This window comes from Akebia trifoliata, chromosome 14, assembly GCF_017979445.1.
Source record: "Akebia trifoliata isolate Shusen 1 chromosome 14, ASM1797944v1, whole genome shotgun sequence".
NCBI lineage: Eukaryota > Viridiplantae > Streptophyta > Magnoliopsida > Ranunculales > Lardizabalaceae > Akebia > Akebia trifoliata.
In genome coordinates, this window is record NC_141388.1 from 15,271,554 (window position 1) to 15,284,555 (window position 13,002).

The window sequence follows — 13,002 nt, forward strand, 5'->3', positions numbered from 1 at the left end:
CCAGAGAGTAAATGTTTACTTCTCTTATGTGCACAATGAAAAGAATGAAAACATTAACTAGACAAGTAATACTTGTCAGGAGATCATTATATAAACAGAGTGCCATGCCAGCAGCTTAATTGTCCATTTTTTTTTTTTTTTGAAAGGTCAACAGGCTTAAGGCAGACCCAAACCAGCTACAACCTCAGGAAAGGACAGTCCCTTTTATCCTGGGAAAGAAGAGAAACGAGGGAAGGCGAAGATCCACAAACAATCTCCGAACAACCCAAAGAAAAAAGAAAAGAAGCAAGGTAATCAGCCACCTTGTTGGCTTCTCTAAAAACATGCAAGAAACTAACATCATTGAAACCGGCTCATAAGCTCTTGATTGACACAACCAAGTGCTGAACATACCAAGGGGAGTTCCATCTGCCATTTAGAATCTTAATTGTCCATTCAATACAATACAGACAACAAATTGAATACAGAAGAGCATATTCAAGACAATTTTAGGATGTAGACAAAGATGGAGAATAGATAGACAAAAAAACTAGAGAAAGTTGACCGAATATGGAGAAAACTGACATGGCCCTTGCAAAAGGATGACAAACACAAATAACAAAATAGAACTTTAATGCATCCGTGAACCATGTAAAATGGCAGTCCATTAAAAGGATACTTTATATATAAAAGAAGAAAACACGAAGGTATCCTGAAGAATAGGTTGCTTACCTTTGAATAGTTACGATGGCGGCATGCAAGAAAGGTAAGATCTGCAGATTCTTTAAAGTGGTCATCCATAAACTTCAGATAATCCTTTAGAAGATCATTTAAATCAACCCAAAGGGGTGATACCAACATCTGGGGTAAAATGTTGTGTGAGACTGTTTCCAAGAGTATATTCTTTATCTCCAGTGTTTTATACCTATAGTAGAAGAGGTCTTTTGTCAAGAAGGTTAAAAGCCAAAAACTGTTATAAGAACCTACAATCTGCTCCTAGTGAAGGTATGTTAAAATGACTCTTTGAATCAGCTAGCAATAATAATTTGACAGCAGTTGATACGTTACCATTCATATGCCAATGGGAGGGCATTTATAAGAGAATATAAATGCAGCAATGAAACCTTGTACTGCCAGACGTATCTGATAAACATGAAATGCACATGGGTTATCTTCAACAGCAAATAACCTCCTAAAAAATTAAGACGCCAGATGTCATAGTTTAAAATACATCCATTCCCAAATGAACAACACATAGGTTCAGAGATTGTCAAAATATAACCAAATGGGTCAAAATATTTATAAAAGAACAACTCATTGTAAACCACCAAAAATTGCATTTACAAGGAACTGTGAAAATAACTAGAAAGATCAGGATTGGTTCACAACGAATCCAAAGAAGTGAGCCAGCAAAAAGATGCAATACAACTATTCAAGACTCATACTTCAGGGGAAAATGAAAGGGAAACTCCTTGTATAATATGCTTCTATAACATCTTCCAAAAAACTAATACCACAGTGAACACATGTGAACCATTTTTGAAACTAAAATAAATGTCCCCAGGGAGCAACACGAGTGACTATAGATGATAACTTATGTCACCTGCACACTTCAAAATGGATGCCATACCTGTGTAGGATGCTCCAATTTTCAAGATAACAATATCCTTATATCAATACATGGATGAAGCTTTACCCCAGGTCAAATGTTATTATTTTATAAAGAAAAAACCAAAGGGAAAACAAATATACCAATGGTTTGGGCTTTAGACCCATAGCTCAGTTGGTTTGACACATTGCAAGGCAACTTTGAGGTCGTGGGATCAAGTCCAGCTCACCCATCAAAAAAATATATATACCAATGATTTTGCAATTAAAGAATTTGATCCATAACCAAGAAGACTTGGCCTTATAGATGCCTACACATAGTCCCAAGATTACATACATAAGAGATTGGGGGCTCAATAAACAAAAACACAGACGAAGTTAAGATGAAAACCAGGCATATGAAATCTGACCTTTGGATAGTCAAACCAAATTCCAGAACCATAATTGCTTCCAGCAAATAACCAAGATGCCCAGTACGCCAGAATATCTATAGCCAACCAGCAACACAAAATCAGATTCAAAAGTTACTTGAAAATGCTAATTAAAGATAGATATAGGATAAATAGAGTAAACAATTTTATTAAGAAAATTATCATTTCCCGAGGACATTATTTATTAATTATGTAAGGTTTATTATCCACAGAAACAAGAGATCAATTTGGATGTGAACCAAAGAACAAGTTGTGGGTGGATAAAGCAAATGAACTCTTGATTGATTTGAATTGTTCAAACTGAAGGAAAATTTTACAAGACAAGAATAAGAAATGCCATGCATTGTGATATTGAATGTTAATCAATCAAGAAACATGTCCATAGAGCGAGCATAACAAAGATAAGGATGTTGAGCTGGATGGATGGTGACAGGTGAGGCAAAATCAGAAATGAGTACTTTCTAGGATTACAGAAATAGGAATTTTGAATGGATGAATAGTAACACTAGGAAACCCAAAATCAGAAATGAGTCCATTCGACAGAATTCAGGAATAGTCTAAAAAAATATGAAGGAAAGTCGATTGAAGCAGGTTGTGCATGTACAACAAAGACCAATAATGACACTGCTGAGGAGTGCTCTGGTGCAAGTCAGGCTCCAAAATGATGAGAAGAAGATTGAAAGTAACATGGATGGTGACATTAACAAAGATATGCAGAGACATGATTCAACTAAATATATTGGCTGAATATATAACGGAATAATAAAATAGAGTTCATGCCACCAACCCCAATTGTAATCAGGGACTCGGGATATATTTGTGATAAGCATATATGATGAATGTGATGGTCATTCATGGATGTTTGGAAAGAACCTTTTTTTTTATAAGTGATGTTTTGGAAGAACTAACGCATCGGTAACGACCCAAATTTTAGATAATTCTTATAACCATTGGCAAAAGATGGGAGGGAGGACAAAATCAATGTTGTATGTACTTGTCATTTAATAAGATCTTAGTTAGGTTTTTCTAGGGAGACATCCTACATCAAGGACTTGTGTAGAGGAATAAAAAAAATCAACCACAAATATGCAATATCACCTTACAGAAGGTGTTTATGCAACTCTACTATGAGCAATCACAACCAGAATATCACCAGCGAAAACCAAAAAAGAGGAGGAAAACAAAACAGAATACAGCACACAGCATAATTACACACAGAGATACCACTCTGTTTAGATAGGTAAGCGCAGGTTGAATCACGATAATCAGGTAATATATCAGCCATTCAACCTACAAATCTGAGCCCTTCATAGGCTTACCACACTGTTCTGCTTAATTATGAGTCAAAGATCCTTAAATTGGCCTCATAATGAGAACATGAAAATTTGCAACATAAAAATAATATTAAATTGTGCAATCGAGAAAACTATGTTCAGTGCTGCACATCTAATAATACAAGTATATCAAATGCTAAAAATAAAAGGAGAAAACCAACAGTGAAAGATAGGCTTCAAAATGATAATAGGTATACACACAGAGTTAAGGAAATATCAATGAGGCATAGAAGGGAGGGTATCGGGATGACAGAATGCCAGATAAGCAGTCTACAGTACAAGCGAAAGATTGGCTAATTTAGACTGAATTGGAAACAGATGAATGGATGGTGAGTGAAGCGATGGGAGTAGTGAAATCTTTCAGGATGGTTCCAGAAACAGAGGAGGAGGCATCCCTCATTCTTGGGGTAGCCATAGGTGATTGTAGGGAAAGAATATCTTTGGAAGAATAGTTAAACCATTACAGTAGAGAGATTGGGGTGATTGATAATGTTGCAAATCAAATTGATCCAAATTGCCAAGAAACTTGTTGTTACAGGGATAATCAGGCTAATGAGATCATTGTGATTGCTCCAATGGAACAGCTAGGAGGATTTCAGGGCCAAGAGTGGCCAAGTAGGTTGTCGGTTAGTTTGTAGGGTTCGCATTTAATTTCTAATGACATTTAGAATTCTATCTTGATACGTGCGAGGGTTGGGGGATAAGAAGAAGAGGGCGGCGGTCAAAGCCATATTAAGAGCTAATAATCCAATGCTAGTTACCATTAAGGAATCGAAGTTAGAGGACTGCAAGGAGGAAACTATACAGGAACTTTAACTTTTTTTTTTTTTTTTTTGGGGGGGGGGGGGGGGGGGGGGGGTGTTTAGAGTGGAGATTTCTCCCCTCGTTAGGGTCAGCAGGTGGTATCATTTTGATGTGGAGGAAGGATCTGCTTCACGAGTGGGATAGTATCATTGGGGCTTTTACCGTTTCAATATTGAGCAATTGTGTTAATGACGATTTTCAATGGGTGTTTACAGGCATTTATGGCCCAACAAGATGTTGTGAAAGGTATCAATTTTGTGAGGAGTTAGACGACACTACTTATTACTAGGACAGGCCATGGGCGATAGGGGGTGATTTCAACATTATCAAATTTAGTTATGAGAAAAATGGGGGGAGAAGAAATCTAAAACAAATGAGGGACTTCAATGGTTGTGTGAATAGATATTCTCTTATGGATTTCCCCCTAGTGGGTAGGTGGTTTACGTGATCTAATAACCAAGAGTCACCTACGATGTCTAAAATTGACAGATTTTTAGTGGGAGGTGATTGGGAAGAGAAGTTTGAAAATGTGATTCAGTCAACAACTTCAAATCCTATATCAGATCATTTACCTATCCTCTTGGAGGCGGGCAAACCCAGTGACGTAGAGAAACGTGAAGTAAATCACGATTATGAACAAGGAAGAAAATCACCGTCTTCAACCGGTAGGATTACTAGAATCCAAAGGAGAAAAGGTCTGAAACCTTTTTAAAATCTTATCAATTTTCGGGTTTGGAGCTCCTTATATAGATAACTCCATCATAACAACTTAGAATCCTATTAAAATATTAAAAATTAACATTCCAAACCTATCTATAACATAATAACAACTTTCTACTCCTATTGCAACTCAATTTGGATACTTCTAACCACTTCTAATTAGAGTCTAAATAATAAAAACGAATTTTAAAACAAATTAAAAACTAATAAAGAATTGTAATACTAACATAACTATGAAATTGAAATCCTACTAGAACTAGAAATTGAAATCCCACTAAAACTCTGACTAGAATTGTAGATGTCTTACATCAGTCCCCTCCACTTGAAAAGAACTCGTCCTCAAGTTAACTAACTTTAACCAATGAGAATTTGGTGCGTAATACTCAAAAAAATCTTGCACGTTGAAAGTCCTCAAGATAGCCATGTCATTAACAAAATCAATGACATAAGCATTGTCGTTAATTTTTCGCAGGATCTTGAATGATCTAATTTTCTTTTACTTTAATTTGTTGTACGTGCCTACAAGAAATCTCTCCTTGCAAAGATGAACCATAATCATATCACCCTCTTTGAAAACCTTTAGCCAACGGTGTTTGTTAGCGGTAGCTTTATACTTGCTAGCTGATTCCTCTAATTGCTTCTTGACATTAGCATGAATTGAAGTCATCTTTTCAACCATGTGATCTGCAATAATGCTCATACCAGATAATTTTGGTAGTGGAGCTCAATCCAATGTGTATGTAGGAAGTCGATTGTACACAATTTCAAATGGTGGTGTCCCCGTAGAATGATTAACCACATTATTGTACGCAAATTGGCTTGGGCAAGAGCAAGGTCCCACTGTTTAGGCTTCTTACTAGACAAACTCCGCAAAATATTGCCCAGAGTTCGGTTTACCACCTCTTTCTGATAATCTGTCTATGGATGACATGTAGTACTGAACTACAATGATACATCCAATCATTTCCACAAAATACGCCAAAAGTGACTTAAGAATTTACTATCACTAGAAGTGATAGTCTTGGGTATACCATGCAAACGCACAACGTCTTAAAGAACAAGTGGCAATGTTGGTAGCATCCGATGTCTTCTTGCATAGAATTAGGTTTGAGTACCTAATTCATCACCCTCATAAACGTACTTGGTGCATTGGACAACCTGAATGGCATCACCAATCATTCATACAAACCCTTTTTGGTTTTGAAAGTGGTTTTCCATTCATCACCTGGTCTGATGTGAATTTCGTGGTACCCACTCTTTAAATCTATTTTAGAAAACACCTTAGACCCCTCTAACATATCAAGCATGCCATCTAGTGGTGATATAGGGAACTTGTACTTCACGGTTATTTTGTTGATGGCTCTGATATTTATGCACATCCTCCAACTCCCTTCTTTCTTTGGAGTCAACAAAATTGGAACAACACATGGGCTCATACTTTCCCTGATCAATCCCTTACGAACCAATTCTTCTATTTGATTCTTTAGGATTTCAAACTCTTTTAGGCTCATCTTATAATGAGGCAGATTGGGCAAGCTAGCACCAGGAACCAAATCAATATGATGTTGAATATCCCTTATAGGTGGAAGCTCATCTGGACAATCTTCAGGTACAATCCTCTCAAATTCAACTAGCAAAGATCTCACCCTTTTAAGGACTTCTAGAACCTCATCTTCCTCACTTTTCACTACTAAGGCATACATTTCTCCCATTTCCTTGGACTATTGTAAGATGCCACTAACAATTAGAAAGGATTGCCCCTCCACTTTAGTAGTTTTAGAATGATTTTCTCCTTTCATAGGGGCAAGGACAATTTTAATCCCATCCTTATAGAACATGAAAGTGTTGCTCTGGCCTCTATGGGTAGAATCTACATCATACTGCCAAGGTCTACTAAGTAGCATATGGCAGGCATCCATATCAACTTTGTCACAAGTAACTGTATCCATATCAACTATGGAATTTGAAATCTTTCAGCTATCTTTGTTTCACATACCTTCTTGATCCAACCAATTGTGTACGGGGCGGGATGCTTCTCGATCCTCAATTGTAGCTTGTCAACCATGGTCTTAGACACAATGTTTTCATTGCTGCCACCATCTAATATCAAATCACAAACCCTTTGGTTGACTATACACCTAGTCCTGAAGATATTGTCTTTGTTGATCGATTTCTTGCCTTGGTGTATGCATCAGTCTATAAACGAGAGAAACTCCTTCGTCTTCGTGAGTCCAAATCTTTTATTCTACTTCTTCCACTTTTTCTTCATGATCTGATTCATCATCTACTACTTCACATGAGTTGTTAGATTGGATGTTGGGCGTTGTGGGCACTCATTAGAACGATGTCCTGGTTGGTTGCAACGATAACACTTATTCAATTGTGGGTGGGTATAAGGATTTGAAGATGAACCCTGATTAGTGTTGGCTTTTGCACTTAACTTAGCTTGATTACTCCCCGAATCTCTATTTGTAACATGTGTTTAGGTATTTCCTCAAAACAATATTTTTTTTCTCGATTCAGTTCCACTTCCAATATTGTCGTAGTGGTCACAATATTCCCAAAGGCCTGACTATACCAACTTGGACGATCCAATTGGGTTTCAACTCTTGTTGCTAACTAAACTACGTCATTCAGAGTGTAAACAAGCTATAACGAAATCCTTTCTTGGATGATCACACGCAATCCACCCAAAAACCTAGCTACTTGTTGTGATTCTGTTTCAGCAAGATCATTACGGGCTGAAAGTCGAAAGAATTCAGCAGCATAGTCCTGGATTGAGTGATTTCCTCGGCGACAATTTGGGTACTGTTGGAATAGTACCAGATCATAGTCCATAGGGAGGAAGCATGCCCTCAATAGTTGTTTCATTCTCTACCAAGTTCAGATTGGGGCTTGGGCTTGTCGAGTTCGTGACAACTGCAACTGCTTACACTAAGCCGAAGCTCCTCCTTTAAGCATGTAAGCTACAAGCTTAACTTTATTTTCTTTCACAATATCTATATAATCAAAAAAACGTTCCACCTCCAAAAGCTAATCAAGAAAATCCTCTATATGAAGTTAACTCTTGAAGGAAGAAAAATCAATCTTAATACAGAAGTCTCAATCTTGCATTGCACCCCCCATTCACTATGTTGAAGTATAATATCATTAATTTTTTCATCACTAGACTCGCTTTCATGAGCTCGCCTACGATGTTCATAACCCTCGGTCCTTGAACATGTCGATCTCTATCATTAGGTATGATTCGTTCATTACCTTAGATTTGATTCTTATGCAAAGCTTGAGTCAACTGCTCAATTGCGGTATGCATAGTTTGCAATGACAGTTAGAGTCTCCCGTTGGAAAGATTCAAAGGTTGTTATATTACGACTCGACGATTGGAGCATCATCCATGAGATCTGTCGAACTTGATCTGTCTTTAGTTGCCATAGGAACGAGGAACGAGGAACTCTCGCTCTGATACTAATTGACGTAACGGTGCGTGAGGTGAATCACAATTATGAACAAGGAAGACGATCACTGTCTTCAACTAGTAGGATTACTAGAATCCACAAGAGAAAAGGTCTGAAACCTTTTTTTTTTAAATCAAAATTTATTTATTTATTATTATCAATTTTCAGATTTGGAGCTCCTTATATAGATAACTCCATCATAACAACTTAGAATCATACTAAAATACAAAAAATTAACATCCCTAACCTATCTATAACATCATAGCAACTTTCTAATCTTATTGCTAAACACTTCTAAATAGAGTTTAAATTATAAAAACAAATTAGAAACTAACAAGGAATTGTACTCCTAACATAATTATGAAATTGAAATCCTAGTAAAAGTAGAAATAAAAATCCTACTAAAACTCTAGCTAGAATTGTAGATGTCCTACATCACCCAGAAAGTATCTATTGCCTTTTAGATTTAAGAATGTGGTTTAAGCATCCAAACTTTTTGGAAATGGTAAAAGATTGGTGGATTGATTCCCGCAATAGGGAATCTCGGAAGCGTGTTCAAGAAGAAACTAAAGTTTCTGAAGAACCTAAAAGTTTGGAATAAAGATGTTTTGGGCAAGATTGAGGTTAAGAAGATGGGAATCTCAACAACATTGAGTTAATGGATGCGAAGGAGGAGGCGGGTGATGAGTTTGGAGGATAGGGTGAAAAGAACGCAGTTAAAATTAAAATTCCAAAAGGTAGCTTTGATGGAGGAGATTAGTTGAAGACGTAAAATAAGGTGGTTGAAAGAGGGGGACAATAATACAAAGTTTTTCACAAGATGACTAACTTCCATAACAGAAACAATCAAATAACTAGATTGTCTTTCAATGGCCAAATGGTAGAAGAGGAGGAGGAGTTTAGGGAAGGTGTAGTAAGTTACTACAACGATTTATACAAGGAGAAAGAAGCCATTAGACCCCATCCCGACAACTTGGAATTTAATGCTTTGGTCCAAAGGGAAAAAGCTTGATTGGAAAGATCAATAGAGGTAGAGGAGGTGAGAATTAATGTTCTCCATGAGTGGGGACAAAGCTCCCAGTCCGGAGGAGTTTACCATGGACTTTTTCAAACATTGTTGGGAGATTGTTTCGAAGGACCTAATGGAGTTGGTTAAGGAGCTTCAAGAAGATAATTGTTTGGACTATAGCTGGAATAGTACTTTTGTAGTTCTGGTTCAAAAAATAGTGGGAACAGATAACCTTGGGGAATTTAAACCCATTAGTTTGATGAGCACTATAGCTGGAATAGTACTTTTGTAGTTCTGGTTCAAAAAAGAGTGGGAACAGATAACCTTGGGGAATTTAAACCCGTTAGTTTGGTGAGCTCAGTTTACAAAATCATATCTAAGGTGTTGGCCTCTAAATTGAAGGAGGTATTGAAAAATATCGTTGATTTGGAACAAGAAGCTTTGTAAAAGGGAGACAAATTCTTAATGGGGTTTTAATCACGAACGAATATCTAGACTCAAGGATTACGATTAAGAAACCGGGGTTGATGGGAAAGATTGAATTACAAAAAGCCTATGACTATGTGAGTTGGGACTTCTTAGAATACATGACGAGTAGGATGAGATTTGGCAAAAGATGGATATGATGGATCATGAAATGTATTACCACGTTATCCTTTTCCATCTTAGTCAATGGTAATCCGGTCGGTTTCTTTAGAGATTCGAGGGGATTGAGACAGGGAGATCTTCTTTCCCCGTTCTTGTTTCTTATAGTGGCTGAAGCTCTATGTAAGCTCTTCAAAAGAGTTGTAGACATTGGAAAACTATCGGGTTTCAGTATGAATAATGAGGGTCCATTGATTTCCCATCTTCAATTTATTGATGATACTTTAGTATTCTTGGACCATTCCAGAGAAGAGATGAGATCAGTACGTGTGTTATTACGTTGTTTTGAGGCAATCTCTGGCCTACACATCAACTTGCATAAGAGTAAAAAAAATTTATGTAGGTATTGTCCATAATCTCCTAAGGTTAGCAACTATTTTGGGGTGCTCTATTGATAGTCTTCCCTCCCCCTACCTAGGTTTCCCTTTAGGAGCTTCATACAATAGTAAGAGCATATGGGATGGAGTGATTGAGAGAATGGAGAAGAAGTTGAGTTTGTGGAAAGCAAGATATTTGTCTAAAGAGGGGTAAGGTGACTTTGATTAAAAGTACGCTTTTTACCTTACCTATCTACTTTTATCCTTTTTTTTTATGCACGAATTGGTGGAGATTCACATGGAAAGACTTATGAAGAATTTTTTGTAGAACAACAAAAATGGGGGAAGAAAATATCATTAGGTTAAGTGAAAGTTGATTTGTTCCCCAAAGTGCAATAGGGGGTTGGAGATCAAAGGCCTAAGGTTAACAAATGGAGTTTTATTGGGTAAGTGCTTATGGAGGTTTGGAGAAGAGAAGGAAAAATCATGAAGGTGTAGCGCATGCGAAATATGGCGAAAAATTGTTTGGTTGGTATAGTGGGAAAATAAAAGAGGCATATGGTTGTAGTGTATGGAGGGAGATTTTGAAGGGGGAAAGAGACTTTGTGAAGGAGACTACTTTTAGGGTAGGGCGAGGAAATAGGATCCGTTTTTGGGAAGAATGGTGGTGCGGGACTTCGGCTCTGTCATCTCAATACCCATCTTTGTATGCTTGCTCCTTAAAGAGGAATTGCTTGATCGATCAATGTCTGGGATGTATTGAGAACACTTATTCTTGAGACTTGGGTCTTAAAAGGAACTTCAACGACTGGGAATTAACCAAGGTGACATCTCTTCTCAACCTTCTTAATGAAGTCCAACTTAGGGACAATGATCAGGACAAGAAAGAATGGATTGAGGCTAAAGATAAGAGATTCACTATTAAATCTTTCTACAAAGCCCTTCTCCCAAAGTTGGTCAATTTTTTCTCATCCTTTGCCATTTGGTCGAATCTTGTCCCGACAAAACTATCCATCTTCACTTGGCTTACTTCCTTACGGAGGATTCTCACTTTAGACAATTTAATCTCTAGAGGATGGATTACTCCCAATTGTTGCCCCCTTTGTATGAAAGATGGAGAATCAGTGGCTCATATTCTTATTCATTGTTCTTTAATAAGTATTTGGTCTTTTTTTCTTTTCTTGTTTCATATTGGGTTCTTCCCAATAACTTCCGTTCTTTGTTAGAAGTTGGGACTTTAATATCTTCTCTCTCAAGAAAAAACATTTGTGGACTATTCTTCCTTCGGCCATGGAATGGAATCTTTGGAAGGAGAGAAACAACTGAGTTTTCAAAGGCAAGGAGAATAATGCACAAATAGTGTTTATGGAGTTCCTAGGGTTGTTCTTTTGGGTTAAGCTAAGCAGGAAGTTTTCCAGGGTTTTCTTTAAAGATTTTGTGTTTAGTTGGGAAAGTTTGTTAATGTGAAATGCAACAGATGAGAACTATTACAATTTTATTTCGCCAGTAGCAAAATCTTCCTAATCAAGGAGAATTGATGGGGACATCTAATCTTAAAGAGTAGATTTTAGATTTATGTTTTAGGACTTTAATTTTATGTTTTTTAGACTTATTTTCATGTTCTATTGGCCCATGGTCTTAGTATAACATTTAAGGATAGTTTAGTAACTTTAGTCTATCTTTTATTTAAGTTTATTAGGGTTGAAAAATTAGAAGAGAGAAAGTCACAAAAATAAGATTTATTTATTTGGTATTTTAGTTTAAGTAAGATTCTTGACTTATTTTCTTTATATAGATTGTATTAGGAATTTTTTTAATAATGAACAATGAAGATTTTGATGAATAAAGAAAGTGTTTCTTTCATGGACTAAAGTGAGTTCTCCACCATTCTTGGTGTAATTCCAAGGTTCTATCTTTTTATCTCTTTCTCTTTTTTTCTTCTAATCTTTATTTTTCTTTTCAATTCTTTTGTTTTTCTTAATTTTCTTTTAATTCATTGTTCTTGATTCTTGATCCTTGATTCTTGATTTTTGATTCGTGATTCTTGAAACCTACAAACCTCAATCTATAGTCCTTTATCATTTCTCTTAACCTTTAACCATTCTTTAACTTTTTTCATCTATCCTACTGAAATTGTCAAAATTGAGGAAAAAAAAATATTTTACTTTTGGATTGACCCTATTGGCTAATATCCTTAACCCAATCCCCAACCAGAATTCTCGAAATTCCCCATTTTCTCATCTCCCCTCACCGTCCTGCATCACTTGCGTAACTCTTAGTATTGGTTTTCTTTGCTTGAGCTTGCTTTCTATCTTCATTTTGCTGGCTTTTGTTTTGTTATTGTTTCTATATTTTGGTTTTCTGCTTAGGGACCATCTCGGCCTCCTTTGTTCTCTTCTTTTCTTATTTATAAAACTTTATACTTATCAAAAACATAATATCAAGCATTCATATTTCCTCAGGTTCCTAGTGTGTGCTCTCAGGAACTCAGGGGCCACCAGGCCACCCCACCTCTGAATCCATCACAAAGAATCATGTTATAGATCTGAGGTTTCATAAAGTTTTTGAGCTTAACAACTCATCTTATTCTATTATGTCATAGATCAAAAAGTGTAGTAGTTTAAAAAAGTTCATATGAAGGAAAAAGTGCATATATCAGCATACAAAGATGTCATTCAGAGAACACATATCCTAATAGAC

General features: G+C 36.5%; 1 protein-coding gene across 3 annotated transcripts in view; it reads right to left on the minus strand.

The window, feature by feature from the left end:
- The window catches only part of LOC147386424 (Tetratricopeptide repeat (TPR)-like superfamily protein), a 43,669-nt gene that overhangs the window by 6,014 nt on the left and 24,653 nt on the right, over positions 1–13,002 (minus strand). For all 3 annotated transcript variants that reach the window (XM_086423710.1, XM_086423712.1, XM_086423711.1), the window contains 3 exons: positions 1,998–2,074; positions 1,048–1,122; positions 712–904 (listed from right to left, as the gene is read on the minus strand). In XM_086423710.1, coding sequence (XP_086279836.1) covers positions 712–904; positions 1,048–1,122; positions 1,998–2,074 — 345 coding nt within the window. The remainder of the gene's footprint in view (positions 1–711; positions 905–1,047; positions 1,123–1,997; positions 2,075–13,002) is intronic.